This window comes from Lepidochelys olivacea (genome assembly GCF_965140295.1).
Source record: "Lepidochelys olivacea isolate rLepOli2 genome assembly, chromosome: 5".
NCBI classification, from domain to species: Eukaryota; Metazoa; Chordata; order Testudines; family Cheloniidae; genus Lepidochelys; species Lepidochelys olivacea.
Window position 1 is genome coordinate 21,113,360 of NC_140415.1, and position 15,712 is coordinate 21,129,071.

Below are 15,712 nucleotides of genomic sequence, written 5' to 3' on the forward strand. Positions count from 1 at the left end.
CTTATTATGGCTTAGCTCTGTCCCCTCTGGCTGGGAGCCAATTAGCTACTCACCTCCCTAGGTGCAGAGCACGAGTAACTGGATGCATTCGCTAGCTTTGCAGATGATGGGGGTTAAGCCTCATGACAGTATCATAGGGCAGAATGGCCCCATATGACATTTCTTTTCCTTTCTTTCAAGCTCCAGCAGCTTCTGCTTCTGAGATATATCTTTGTGCATTGACAGGCTTCCTGTATTGTTGTTAAAGTTAATAACTCTGTGAAGGATTTCACCACATCTCAGAGCCACACCATGTTGTTTTTCTTAATGATGCTCATATTTGGCTGTTCCAGGGAAGTGCCTCATAAAGGCATTACATTCTTCTTGTTTCCTGTGTTCTTCTCTTAAGTCTGGGCAGATGACTACATTAGAGTGATCTGAGGATGGACATTGAACTGCCAATGGAGTGACTTATTGCCTTCAAGACGTGTTCCAAAAAAAAAGTTTTATTGAATGTCAGTTGCACCTATCACATTTGCCAGTCAGAGACAAACTGGATCCTTGATAGAATAATTCTTGATACTTTCTCCTCCACTAACCCTTTGTCTGCATTTTCTGTTTGGATTATAAGCTTTTCTGGAGCAGGACTCTGTTTTTCTATGTGTATTGTATGATACTTTGCACAGTTGGGCCCCCATCTTAATGGAGGCCTCTAGGCGCTGCTATAATAAAATAATAACACTAACAAGGATGATGACGAGCAGGAGAAGTATATGTTTTTGTCATTGTGCTTTCATCTTTCTTACATTTCTAGGTTGTTGAACAAATTGGGACTTTTTGATATTACTAAAGAAAAGTGACATGCAATTTTCCCTGTAAACTAGTGCCGGTATATAGTGCCAGTATTTTGTATTGCTTCAGACAAAAAGGCATTTGCCTTAATTCCAGTCATACCTGTGCTCTCCTAACTATTTACGTCTAGAGCTGTGTGGTGTAGTGTAGTAACTAGTTTCTGTGGATAATTCTTTCTTTGTAGATTGTGCACAAGCAATTTGTTGGGAATATTCAGTCCTCAAAGTTTGAGTTATTTTTTTTTTTAGTTTTGACTGGATATATAGCCACATGCTATGTTTCTGCTGGAAAAAAACATAACTCTTCGAATCAAGTTTCTAGTGCATGTATACATGTTCCAGAATTCGAAACAAATTGCAACATTCTTCATTATTTGCTTTAAATTCACTATTTCCACAAATATTCCTGCCAGCTGACTCATTCACTAGAAAAGGGGCATAGGCATGGGCAAAACTGATTCACATAAAAATCTGAACAAATATTAGAGGAAAAGCATTTCGCACTAAATGTCCAGTTCTAATGACAACTCCAGAATGTATCTTGTGATACATACACAGTAAACTGGTCTCTTAAAGATGCCTTGGAATATGTAATATAATACAGTAAAATTCTCAATGCCAGGTCGTCTGGGTGGCTCAGAGGATGTGTACTAGGGTAGGAAGATTTTCACCTCTACATTATCAGTTTGTATCTAGTCCTAGGTGATAGTGACCAAAAGTCATTACCATCTTAAAGCCATCCAGTGGCCCAGATGGAATGACTTGGTGGTCTTAGTCTAAATTTACTGGACACAGGTGTCTCATCACAAAATCACCACTGCAGATGATGCTAACTGGCAGTCTTTTTGGCAAGCTCTGTAGAGAGACCAAGGATGGAATGAGCCTGGAACAAGAATTACCCTCTCATTCCTAGACTTCATCCCACCAAGTCAGGTCCAATGAGGGGAAGTTTGTACTGTTGTTCAGAGTTACTGTACCTGTTCAGTTGATAAACAGAAGACTTCATCCTTCAGGCAGCTTTCATGAACACTAAATTCACATATAAAAGTAATATATTCAGAGCAAAGCTATGTAATAGCTGCTGTATATGTTAGAAAGGAAAAAATGAGAGCCTTATTTTGCTGTCACTGAGTTCTAGATCCAGCAAAGCACTTTAGCACATGCTTCACTTCTAGCCTGTGAGTCGTCTCACTGAAGTCAATGGAATTAAATCGGAACTTGTGTGTAAGTGCTTTGCTGGATCAGGGTTTAACACCAGTTTAACTCCATTGACTTCACTAGAGTTTCTCTGGGTTTGCAGTGGTGCAAGTGACATCTGTGTCAGAACCTGAGTCTTCGGCCAAATTTTGATACAGTTAGACCTGTGAAAAGCTGGAGTAACTATGAAGATTATTCTAAATTGTAACCACTGTAACTGAGATCAGAATCTGGCTCTCTATGGTGGAAAAAATGTATCTTTTAATCCATGAAGGTTGATTAAAAATACATAACTGCACAGCTTGATAGACTGGCTCCATTTGCTCCTGTCTCAGCCTCACTTTTCAGATTGAACTGCAGACTTCCCACTTTGATTCTGCATTCCAGCGCCTTCATATCTAAAGTGACATTATAAGAAAGCAACCATGACAAACTCTTTGGTTTTTTAAATTCTGGTGATTTTTTTTAAAAGTTCTGCTGCTTTCAGATCCCATTATTTAGTTTTTTGTTGTTTAAATCAAACCCACTGTCCTTATTTAGGAAGGACAGTCCTTCTTTTACAGAAAAATGTTGAAGGCCTGGTTCACCACTGTGCTGCTACCATTTTATGCTAGTGTAGCTCCATTGAAGTCAATGATTTTATGCATGTGTAAAACTGGAGTAACACAGTGGTGAGTCAGGCTATGACCCTTTTTCAAAGTGTTCCTATAGAAACTCCTATTTTCTCCAGTGCAGCCTAGTGCAAAGAAAGATGCGTCTGTGTTTCTTGCTCCAAATGTCCACAGTTAAAGCTCACAGTTATTGCCAACTACCTATTGTCTTTTACAGACAACATTCAATATTAATTCCAGTACATAAAATCAAGACTTTTCTAAAATCAAGATGGCTCCTTCCTCTCCCTCCTTAAAAATGAATCTCGCTCTGTAGGCAAGTTTCCTAGACAATAACTGTATCTCACAAGAGAGTTCCCACTCCATTTTTCCTTTCTGATAAATGCACATCAAGGAAAACATTTGCCTTTATGGTTCCTTTTCAAGAGCAAACTTAACGGTTCAAGGAAAGTATTTACTGAATGCATTGAGAAGCACGTAGCTTTGCATTATTTATTATTAGATACCAATAACTGTAATACACAGAATGTCTTTGGACATAAATTAGTGATGTTAGAAAATATCATAGTCCTCCCAATGTCCCAAAACCTATTACAAACTGCAGTGAATATGTAAGAGCGCATCATATTCCTTGCCTTTCATTGGCATATCATGGAATTGGATTTGAGACAAAAAACTTAGTAAAATACCGTATGGAAAAATCCAGTATGACTACATTAAAACCTTCTTTTTCTCTCAGACATATAATAAAACGTTATTTTGGATAGCATTATCTGGTAGCTTAAGGGTGGAATAAAAGCTTTGGGATACAGAAGAGACCCCTCAGTGGGAAAGAGCATGAGTTTGAAAGTATGTTTATAGAGAGCTCCAGAGGGAATAAGGAAGGAGTTCATGGGTGGCAGAACTTGTGTGGAAGAGAATACTCAGGAGGAGAACTAAGGAGTGGGCCGGAGATTAGACAAATGGAAACTCTGTGGGGAAGTACTGGGAGAAGTTGAGTCGAGATCATGGAGAAGTCTTGGTGAGGGGACGAGAAAGCTCAGTGGTCACTGGGGGAACAGATGGCAAACCAGGTTCCTCCTATGAGCCCTTACCACATTAGCCGGGGAAACCAGTGGTTTTTAAATCATACATTCTCCACCCTCAAATTCCAGACATCTTTTAGTGCTTTAGATCTGGTCCATGACTGAAATCCAGTCATGTCCTAAGGCTCCATTTACTCCAGTGTAGCTGCACCAGCTTACACCAAGGCTGAATTAGGTCATTGCATGTTTACCTCTGTCCGAGACTTCAGAATGCTTTTTTCCCTTTCTGGACTACCTGATGATTGGAGAAAAAGGTTGTCTTGTAGCAAAATTATCACAATGAAATCTTCTGTTTTCATTGGGCCTGATTCTCCCTTGATTTACAACAGTATGAATCAGGAGTAACCCACTGAAACCTTTCATATTACACCAGTGTAAAACCAGTGTGAGATCAAAATCAGGGCCATTGTGTTTTCAAAGTAATATCACAGGAAAAGTTGTGTTTATGTAAAAAAATAGTGTAAAGTGTTTTGTGATATGGTTTGCATTAAATGTGCCATACAAAATATAGTTTTGTACCATATCACACAAGATAATTCATGCAAAATTTCACATGATGCCCAGGAAGAAAATGATGGCAGATGATAGAAGGAGAGAAAAGGGACAAAACTAAGAGGAGGAAGGAAAGAAGAGGTGAGAAAAGAAAAACATGGAGAGAAGGCACAGTAAGAATGGAGAAAATAGAGAGAGAGAGCAAGAAAGAAAGGAGGAAGAAAACCAGTTGGAAAGTGGAGAGAGAAAGAATAGAAGAAAGAAATCAACCTGAAATAAAAATTAATGAAAAATTTAGCTAGTGAGATGACATGACGAATGGAAAAAGAAAGGCAAGTTATAAAATATAAAAAGCAACAGGCGAGAACAGGTTGCAGCCACACATATAGAGACAGTGACATGCTGACAACATTTTAATAAGGGGTTTGTTCAAAAAAATTCGGCCAGTCTTCATCATGCGTGAGATATTTCCTGAACTAAATACTGGAATATGCTCCCCAGTGCACAAAAACAAAACAAACAAAAAACACCATCAATTTCATACTTTTCCCCTCTTACTCTACTCTCCACCCCTTGCCCCAAATATGTTAGTTCAATAGGACTTGGTTATTTGGAGGTGGGCAGAGGGGGAAGGAATGTGTGAAAAATTATTTCTGTCCCATAAGTCCATAATTTCCATAATCTTCCCCCATCAAAATAAAAGTCATTAGTTCCCAAACCAAGTCTAAGAAGAAGTTACAATATAATACAAAAAAGAATCCGGGGAAAGCAGAGATGTAAAACAATAAGACAGTGGAGAAATAAACAAGACTGGGAAATATAATGGAAATTAGATAAATGAGGGTAGGGGACATTTATTTTTATCATAAATAGAAGAAAGAGCTTTGAGCTTTGTTTTGTTTGTTGTCATAATTAGAGAAGGCCCCCAAGCTATACCGTTCAGATCCAATCTAAGCTTTTCCAAAGTTTGGGGGTGTTTGGATCAGGAGTTCTGATTCATCCCTTTAAGTCAGAGTCATGAAATTCTGGATCCAGGTCTAAACTTTCCCAGGGTTTGGGGTGTTTAGATATCGGGATATAGTTTAGTCCTGTTATGGAAAAAGAGGCCAGTGGGAAAGCTCAGGTGGGGCACTGAATCCCACTCAGAACTTGCCCAAAGTGCATGGCTGTTGAGAGAAAGGACTGGTTTGTGGTAAGGCACAGCACTAGGCCTCAAGAGATCAGGATTCAATTCCTGGCTTTGCTAGAAACTTCCTTTTTGACCTTGTGCAAGACACCTGGGCCCAGATTTTCAAAAAGAGCTCAGGACCCAGAAGCTACCACTGTGACACTTACACCTAAGCTTTCAAATGAGCTCAACACTCCATTTGCTGAACTCTTTTGAAATTCTGGCACTCTCTGTGGGTGCTGAGCTCATTTTGAAATTCTGGTCTTTAGTCTCTCTGTGCCTCCATTACTCATCTGAAAATGGAAATAATCATACTTCCCTTCTCTTTTGTCTATTAAATGTGTAAGCTCTTCAAGGCAAGGCAGTCTCTTGCTTTGTATATGTACAGCACCTAGCACAACGAGACTCCAACTTTTGTTGACTATTGTAATACAAATAATAATAACCTGGTGGGTTGGTTCAGGCCCATCTCTAGTACCAGAATAATATAATAATAACATTACACATTTAAATGGTCTTTTCCAGCCAAAAGCACTTTCCAAATGCTGGACAAAATCCGCCTTTTGTTAATAGTGGCCACGTACTGGAGGAGGACAAAGGGAATTGGCTTTGCTGTAGGTCTCAGAGCCACCCTCCTGAGGTAAAGTAGGGTGACTCATTGTGACCAGGGGGACGCATGGTGTAGTGCATGTTACCTCTGCTCTGAAATGGAAATATATGTGTCCCCTCTCAGGTATGTGCTGCAGCATATGCAAAAAGGATTAAGAAACCATGGCTTCAAACCAGCAGAATTTACCCTGAGGGTCTATGGATCACCAGCAGGCTTGTTAGTAAGGTCTTCTCCTAGCACTCAAAAGCTCCAGGAAAGTGTCCTCCACTGGTGGATTGTCAGAGAGGCACTCCTTGAGCACCCTTTCGCCACTAGTCCATCCCTGCTACAAAAGTGCTGCATCTCTTACATGCCGTCAACTCTGGAGCGGGAGGGTGGACAGCAAGTGTGGCCCTGACTTTGCCTAATTTTACAGTTAATCTCTCCTTTTGGACATGCGTAGGATCCATATACAGTTATGGGTCCACTATGACTTACACTGAAGTCTCAGTGTGTTGCATGAAAAGGAATCATGCCATGTGCACTAGTTTTCTTTCTGATGCTTATGCCATAAAAGCAATTCCCACTTACAGTCTCTGAGTATTGCATTCATTGTCCCCGCATTTGACATGGCAGCTGTCATTCTGGCATAATGAGGAGCTCTGTGAAGCTCAAAAGCTTGTCCCTTCCACCAACAGAAGTTGGTCCAATTAAAGATATTACCACACCTAGCTTGTAACTCTGGCATAAGTAAGGGCAGAATTGTGACCATTCCTTTCCTTACTCCTCAGCATAGGCTAAGAGCGCTGCAGGTCACAGCATGGGGAGTCAGAGCAGCCTCCTGCATGCCTATTCCTCATTCATCATAGGTGGGCAGGAGTGGGCGGGCAGGGAAGGGAGGAAAATCAGGGAGGCAATAGTGACTCTGAATTACAATCTAATCCAAAAATACAGGTAGAGATAAAGAATTTCATTTCAAAGGGCCTGACTCTGACCTTACACTCAGTGTAAAAGAGGAGTAACTCCACTGAAGTTAATTGTGTTACATTGGTATAAAACTGGTGTAAGAGACAAATCAGGCCCAATTAATTCAATTAAGTGCACACCTTCTTGCACAAATCCAAAGAAATATGGTGATGTGCAGAAATGATCTTGTCAGTGCAATTTCAGCTATATACCCAACTGAGCAATCAGGCACACAGCTGTGCCTTATTGCAATAGGTGCAGGTGGATGCACCTCCATCAACATCGATTTAGTTTACACCCATTTCCATCCAGTGTGAAGGGAGGCAGATGAGTCAGATCCTGTTTCCAGTTCCAGAGATGCTAAATTTTCAAACTTAAGTGCCTAAAGTTAGGTTAGCTCCAACAGCACATCTGCAAATCCAATCACTTATCTAATAGGAATATTTTGGTCTTAGCATGTTACCTAAGCATGTTAAAATGTGGATTTTGTGCAGTTACCTCTATCAGTCTAGTTTTAGCCTTGGACACATTATGAAGATGACATTGGTTTTCCTGCTAGAAGTTCTCCTCCTGCTAATGGATAAAAAATCAGCTATTTATACTGAACTTTTTAAGATCCATTAGCAGCCTTTGATGTCATTGATCTGTTGACCCACCCACCCTCATGAATTCTGACAGGCGTGGATGGAATTCCTCTTGGGTGGCTTCCTCCCTTTCTTTTCTTGAGATGGGTAATGCTCAGTGTGAGGTAATTACACTCCCTTACCCCAGGCTCCCTTGTGTAGGATCCTGCACAGGGGCACTGGGACAATTTGTATATTAGGGGTGCTGAGAGCCAGTAAACCAAACTGTAAACCCTGTGTATAATGGAAACCACTTCAAGCCAGAGGGTGCAGCAGCACCCCTAGTTCCAGCACCTATTATCTTCAGTACTTCTATTCTGTCACCTCTGCAGTTCAGTTTATATGAGTCTGCTGGCGGGATTGGTCAAGACTGACCAACCTGATTGCTTTTGATGATGAGATAACTGGCTCTGTGGATATGGGGAAAGCAGTGGATGTGATATATCTTGACTTTAGCAAAGCTTTTGATACGGTCTCCCACAGTATTCTTGCCAGCAAGTTAAAAAAGTATAGATTGGATGAATGGACTATAAGGTGGATAGAAAGCTGGCTAGATTGTCGAGCTCAAGGGGTAGTGATCAACGGCTTGATGTCTAGTTGTCAGCCTGTATCAAGCGGAGTGGCCCAAAGGTCGGTCTCGGGGCCGGTTTTGTTCAACATCTTTATTAATGATCTGGATGATAGGATGGATTGCACCCTCAGCATGTTCACAGATGACACTAAGCTGGGGGTGAATAGGTAGATATGCTAGAGGGTAGGGATAGGGTCTAGAATGACCTAGACAAATTGGAGGATTGGGCCAAAAGAAATCTGATGAGGTTCAACAATGACAAGTGCAAAGGCCTGCACTTAGGACGGAAGAATCCCATGCCCCGCTACAGGCTGGGGACCAACTGGCTAAGCAGCAGTTCTGCAGAAAAGGACCTAGGGATTACAGTGGATGAGAAGCTGGATATGAGTCAGCAGTGTGGCCTTGTTGCCAAGAAGGCTAATGGCATATTGGGCTGTATTAGTAGGAGCATTGCCAGCAGATCGAGGGAAGTGATTATTCCCCTCTATTAGGCACTGGTGAGGCCACATATGGAGTGTTGCATCCAGTTTTGGGGCCCCCACTACATAAAGGATGTGGAAAAATTCGAGAGAGAATCCAGCGGAGAGCAACAAAAATGATCAGGGGGCTGGGGCACATGACTTACAAGGAGAGGCTGAGGGAACTGGGCTTGTTCAGTCTGCAGAAAAGAAGAATGAGGGGGGATTTGATAGCAGCCTTCAACTACCTGAAAGGGGGTTCCAAAGAGGATGGAGCTCAGCTGTTCTCAGTGGTGGCAGATGATAGAACAAGGAGTAATGGTCTTAAGTTGCAGTGGGGGAGGTTTAGGTTGGATATTAGGAAACACTATTTCACTAGGAGGGTGGTGAAGCACTGGAATGGGTTACCTAGGGAGGTGGGGGAATCTCTATCCTTAGAGGTTTTTAAGGCCAGGCTTGACAAAGCCTTGGCTGGGATGATTTAGTTGGGGATCGGTCCTGCTTTGAGCAGGGGGTTGGACGAGATGACCTCTTGAGGTCTCTTCCAACTCTAATCTTCTATGATTCTATGATTATGAGATGTTTTGAGCTGCAGAACCATCAGTATACTGTAGTCAATTGAAGTTAATGGAGTTGCATCGACCTACACCTGTTTGAATAGGGCACATCGTACACCTGATTGCTCAGTTGAGTGCACAATTGGGATTGCGCTGTGGAGCTCATTTGTGCACATGACAATATTTAATTGGATTTGTTCATGAACGTTCATTTCCATTTATGTTGCTGACCATGGTCCTGTTAGGAGGCTCCCCCATTCCTCACTTAGGCTGCAGAGGGAGTTTAGCCTGTCAGAAGAGTCAGATGCTTTGGAGGCTGCTTCCATCCCGCTCTAATCAGCCCGGACAAGCAGGTTCTTCACTGACTCCCTTTAGAAAGCCTCGTAGACTAGTCACAGGCAGTATCTTAGTCTGCACAAGAAGTTCTAAATGCTTTCCTATGGGGCCCCACGTCTGTAATCACCCTGTGCTTCATCAAACAATCATGGGCCATCCAGAGAGCTGTGGATGGGCCATGCATGAGGTGGCTGAACGTATATACAGAACAGCCTATATGCACTGTTGTGGTGGACAGAATCCAGCCCATTCTGCAGCCAGCCCCAGGCTGAAACAGGAGCCATGACACCTAGGCACCCCCCTTCTCCTCTCACTTACTATTGAAGTCAATGGAGTTTTGCTACTGTAAAACTGGTATCAGAGGAGAAGCAGCCCCCCCAGCTCTCCTCAGCCTGATACTAAGGCCCGCTGTATTCTGCTCTAAGAATAGCAAGCATGGAGCTAGTCATATGGAGTTCCTCAGCTATCCCAGTCCACAGTTGCCTTATCCAGTACATTGGAAACACTGATTCCACTGAATTGGGGCCTGCTATGGCCCTTTGGCCTTTGATGGAATTTTGTCGCTAAACTGCTGATCCACCCTAACAAATGACATTGTAAAAAGAGCCTCCTGGAGTTCCATATTCATTGTAATATGCAGTCCAAATTATGCCATCAGCCGCATCTCTGCCACCCATTGTCTTCAGATTGAGCCCTCAGCGACACCTGTGCAACCCCACTAGCCTTAAATTAATCTGAGGACATCAGTTTGCCTGAAGAACCTGTGACAAGTTTCAAGCAAACCAGCTCTAAATAGGGTTTCGTTGAGTCTCATACCATAATTGACAGGTTATGTTGGATTTTAAATTAACCATAAAACCTGTTTCTTTACTGGGTGTGAATCAAATAACCAGTTTATCTGTTACAGATAGAAGGGGGAGTTGGGAATGGTGTCTCTGCTCATGTTGCTAGGAGGTTGGAGAGAGGTCCCTTGTGGAGCGTGGAGCATGGTGATTTAGGAAGAAAATGTTAATTCCTAATAGGGCTGGTTGGAAAACAATTCCATTTTGCAAAAAAAAAAAAGGGGGGGGGGGTTATGAAATGGGACGCTATCACAGATACTCTACCCCCGAGTGTGCATATACTTGATGTGGATTTTTTAGCAACAGCAAAAAATGCCATGAAGGGGTTATCTCATATGTTTTTTTCTTCTAACTGCAATTTACAGTAATCCGTGGAAGCTTGAAACTGAAATCTGGTTTCATATGACAAAATTTTGTCTTCTGTCGCACACAAATTGATTTGCTATTGTAGGGTTGTTCATGAATTTGGGGCACCTACGCTTGATCTTTCCTGTTTCATAAGAAGATCATTGAAGTATTTGTGATTTTGACGGGGAGGTTTGAACTGACATACCTAGCTCAATCTTGCAAGGTGCTGAGCATTCTGGTCCTAATCCAGCAAAGTATTTAAGCATGTGCTTAATTTTAGCAATGTGATTAGCCTCATTGCTTTCCATGGGGTTAGTCATTTATTTAAAACTAAGAATGTGTTTGAGTGCTTTGGTGGATCAGGGCCAGAGTATTCAGCACCTTGCAGGATCAAAGCCAGAAAGAATTGCGTAGAGTTTGCAGACAGACAGAGGAAAAGAAAAGGTGAGTGACATTTCGGGCCTACTGACCTTGACAATGGCCCTTTTAAGTTGTTGATCAAAAAATGTTATTCTGAGACTGATTGAATCAAGGTTTTAAAGGGCATGCTGATAATTCTCTATCTAAGGTAGCTATCTAGGGTTTCTCCATAATGCTCAGCATCATAGAATGCAAGCTCTGCATCTAGATCACCTCATACAGCACAAATAAAAAAATAAGAAGGATATTGCATCATTAAATGTACTTTTTAAACAGGGGTTTTAGTTTTAACTGAATTTTCTTGGTTTTGTGTTTTTAATATTAAATAATTAACATGGGATAATACAATCTGCATATCATTTGAGGAATTTATAATTTGATGTGGGGAACTGGGAGGTTTTTTTTGTTTGGATATTTCTGGGGTTTGGTTGGTTTGGTTTTGGTTTTTGTGGGGAGTTTGGGCTAGGCTAGTGAAAATAAAATTGCTGAACTTTAGGTCTGCTTTCCATTTGAATAATATTAAAAGACTGGCTTGACCTCTATGTCTCATTCATGTTACACCTTCCCAGTAGCAATGCAGGAATTTCAAAAGGTCCAGAAGTTTAGTTCGTGGTCTGATAAACATCAAGACTTTTGATTCTTAGCTGAACTTTATTGGAACATCTCAAGTCTGCAAAATGTGCCTGGAAATCTCAAGAGAATAAACATGCTTGACAGCTTTCTGGTACTTCTTGTCCCCATTTGGGCTATAAATAGCACCACAACTCTTGGCATGTTTCAGCAGCTCTTTTCCTGGTTGTAGCTGGTGCAGATATGGATGAAAATGACAAATAATAGGAGATGTGGAGAAAAGTATCCAGACAGTTCTAAATTTCAAAAAATGGTTTAGTTCGGCTGAAGTTTGGGGTAAAGTTGGGGTAAACCCTTCCAGATTTGCATCTACGATAAGAGCTTTAAATGGTATGAATGAGTAATTTGTAAAAAAGTAATAATAACACTTTTCACTCCTTTCACTCTAAGGCGAGGATCTCAAAGCGCCTTAGAAACATTAATGAACTAAGTCTCCCAACACCACTGTTAAGTAGGTATTCCTTGTCCCCATTCTACAGAGTGGGAAGCTGAGGCCCAGAGAGATTAAATGGTTTGCCCAAGGGCACACAGAACTCTGTGGCAGAGCTGAGACTGGAACACAGCTCTTCAGAGGCCTAGTCCTGGCCTGTCCTCTAGAATGCTTCCTCTACTTTTCCACATTTCTAGTTAGCGACACAGGTGTCTGACAGCATTTGGGGCCAAACCATCCTCTCTCGTGACAACACACAGGAAGAGGAAAGCTAGGGAAAATTTGAGTGCAGAGCACAGAGAGCCAGAATTTTACACTAAGGTGCTTTTGAAAATCCCACTAAGCCCCCATCTGCATTTTTAGGCACCAAAATACCATTAAAAATCTGGCCCAGACTTCATAGTTCAAGGCATAGGAGTTGGACATAGTCCTCTATCCAGACGTATGTCCTGAGGTCTGTAGGGGGAAGTTCCATAGATTTTTAGGGGATTTGTGCAGACAGCCTCCTCTCCATGCTAAACTGTGAGCATCCCTTCCTAACCTTGGTGAGTCCATGCCTTTCTACTCCCTCTTCAAGGTTTGCAGCAGGAATTAATGCTGGAACTGTCAGCATTCACTCCCTCTGGAATTTCCCATGGAAATTACGTTGATTTGCTAGCAGATAATAGTGTGGAGGGCTGTCTGCTAGATTCAAACTGCTACCATGCTGACGTATCCTTTCAATCCGCAGAGCTCCAGATGGATGGTGTCTGTGTGGTGAAGCTTTGTAAGAAGGGGGGTGGATTATGCTGGTTCAGCTCTCTACCTTCTCCTGTACGTTTACACAGCAGATTTTTACCTTCACCTCACCACTGCAGTGCCTTTTGCAGTTCACTGGAGTGCATATGTAATTTTAGACCTAAGAAAAGGCTCTTTGCCCCAACATGCCCATGGAGTACATGCTCTGCATGCATATAGTAGTCATTTCCATTTTGTATTTCTTCTGTGCATAGATCCACTTCCTAAATGGTTCCATTGACATAATGGACTAACAGCCTCCACAATTTCGTTTGCAAAATAAAATCTGAGCCTATTGTGTGTTATAAGAGCACGCAAAAAGTATCTGAAAACAGTGACACTCTCTGTTAGCTAGTGGGAAGGGTGAGGCAGATATAGTTTGAATTTTCTTTTCTAGGCTGAAATTTTGTATTCTACATTTCAGATCATGAAGCGAATTTTATGGAGGAGTTATGTTTCTGAAAGGGGGCCGTTTATAACAGGAATAGACCTAAAAGCCTACAATTTTTAAAGAGGATAGTGATTTTTTTGAGAGCCTTAATTTTTGGATGACACCTGAGGGTGCCTAATTTTCAGTGGATGGGTGCTCAGCGCCTAGAATTGGAGTGACTCAAAATCACTAGTCATTTTTGAAAAATCAGGCCTTTTAGCTGTGGTTGGGACCAAAGTCACCCCTATAGCATTCCTCCTAGAAAGCTTTTTCAAGTACTAATTGTTTACTCAGTATTAATTCAGATCATTGATCTCTTTGGTTTTACTGCCCACACTAGGCATATCAGTGACTCGCATTCTTAAGAGATGAACCTGAGAACGGTGGCTATTGACAGCGTTACAATTTGCACAATAAAGTTTAACAGTTTACATCCACTGTACAGTTTTATCAATGTTTTCACTGTATCACCTGCTCAGTTTATTGGTACTTCTGCAAACATTGATTCTTTCTCTCTCTCTCTCTCTTTTCTGGTTATCCAAGCATGCAAACGCAAAGAACAAGAACCGAACAAAGACCGGAACAATTCCCAGAAGAAATCTCGTCTGGTTTTCACCGATCTCCAGCGCAGAACACTTTTTGCCATCTTCAAAGAGAACAAACGTCCATCCAAAGAAATGCAGATCACCATCTCCCAACAGCTGGGCTTGGAACTTACCACTGTCAGTAACTTCTTCATGAACGCTAGGAGGCGCAGCCTAGAGAAATGGCAGGATGATTTGAGTACAGGGGGATCCTCTTCAGCCTCCAGCACTTGTACCAAAGCATGATTGAAGAAAGGAATCTAAATTGGGCACAACTTAACCATAAAAAAAGGAGGAGAAAAAAAAAGGAAGAAAAGAAAGAAAGTATGGATTCTGAGTGGGGCCCTTCACTGGTGATTTGAAAGCACAATTCTCTTGGAAAGTAATTCTAGTCTAGCTGTAAACATAGGACACCTTTTTTTAATGGCTATTTAGTCAGTTTTAGAAGGTGCAAATCACAAATTAATCACTTTCTGTATAGTATTACATTCAAGACAGGCTAAGCATATTCAAAATATAAGTGGGTCATTCATGACACCAATTTTTCCTGAGAGCCAGTGAAGACTTACACTGTGGATCAGCATTGAAGGCGATAGGAGTACGGCAGGATTGCCCAGAGTTGGTAGCTAAACAGAAGTACGAACATGTCTGACCTACTTTGTTTTCCAAATGCTTAGGCTTGCCACACCACAATATACCAAAGCTCACACCCATAACATGACAACATGAGAACTGAGCACAAATTTTAAAAGATGGAAATTGAAAAATCCAAGAACCTGTTTTGCAATCTCAGGCATTGTTTTGGTTAGATGTTTCAGAAAAAAATGGATCCAATTTTATGTTTTGGGTTTATTTTTTAAACTTATCAGTGAACACTCACATGGTCTTGGATCACTAAAATTCAGTTCACTTAAGCTCAAAGTATCAAGCACAAAGACAATAGATACAGAAATAGAATGGTTCTGGACTTGCTACATCTGTTCTTTCAAGACACTCTAATTTATGAAGTTGTTAATGAAAAGTATGTGACCACACAAGCTTCAAGCACATTTTGCTGTTTGTCACAAATTCTGTGTTTGTACATAATGCAGATGCACACTCAGGAGGTCAATTTAACTGCTACAGTGCATGGAGCAAACACAACACTTTGAGAAAGCTAGATTTCTTTAGGTCATTCATATGTCTTTTTTAGTTATTAGCATCTAGTTTCTCCTCATCATTTCATTGTTACTGAAGTCTATTTAGGTGGGGTGGTTTTTTTTTTTTTTTGGTTTTTTTTAATTGATGCATTCTGTATTCGAGTTCCTTGGTATTTTCTTAGCAGAAAAAAAGCATCCACTTTCAGGATGTCACTGACCATTTAGATGTGCTGCATATGACTTAAATATGACATCAAAATCTATCGCATCTCCATTACCAGTTAATTTAACCTGAAGAGAACACAGTACACCAAAGATGCAGTATATTGCAAGCCAAAGACATTTAGAACTTGCCATTTATTTCCATCATCATCACAGTATTGTGATTATTTTAGAAATCAGAAAGCCTTGCAAACTCCAAAAAAAGTATAACTCTATCATTTTAGTTTGCTGTACAATTGAGCAGAAAGTGGATGCTGACAAAATTAGCAAAGTCGTGAGTGGAGTAGCAGAGCTAAAAGGGCCATACTAGCTGCAGTTAGAGTAGTCTTCAAATAGCATAAACAATCCTTATCACTGAAATTGTTACAGTCACTTGATGTGCATATTTACCAGTGAATGGCCCCTTT

General features: G+C 41.1%; 1 protein-coding gene across 1 annotated transcript in view; it reads left to right on the top strand.

The window, feature by feature from the left end:
• ONECUT2 (one cut homeobox 2) overlaps positions 1-15,184 on the top strand; it is a gene marked incomplete at its 5' end in the record, with an annotated part of 43,433 nt that extends 28,249 nt beyond the window's left edge. Inside the window, one exon of the mRNA XM_084627781.1 lies at positions 13,904-15,184. Within this exon, the coding sequence (XP_084483907.1) occupies positions 13,904-14,190 (287 nt within the window). The 3' untranslated portion in view covers positions 14,191-15,184. The remainder of the gene's footprint in view (positions 1-13,903) is intronic.
• Between the last annotated feature and the right edge of the window lie 528 nt (positions 15,185-15,712).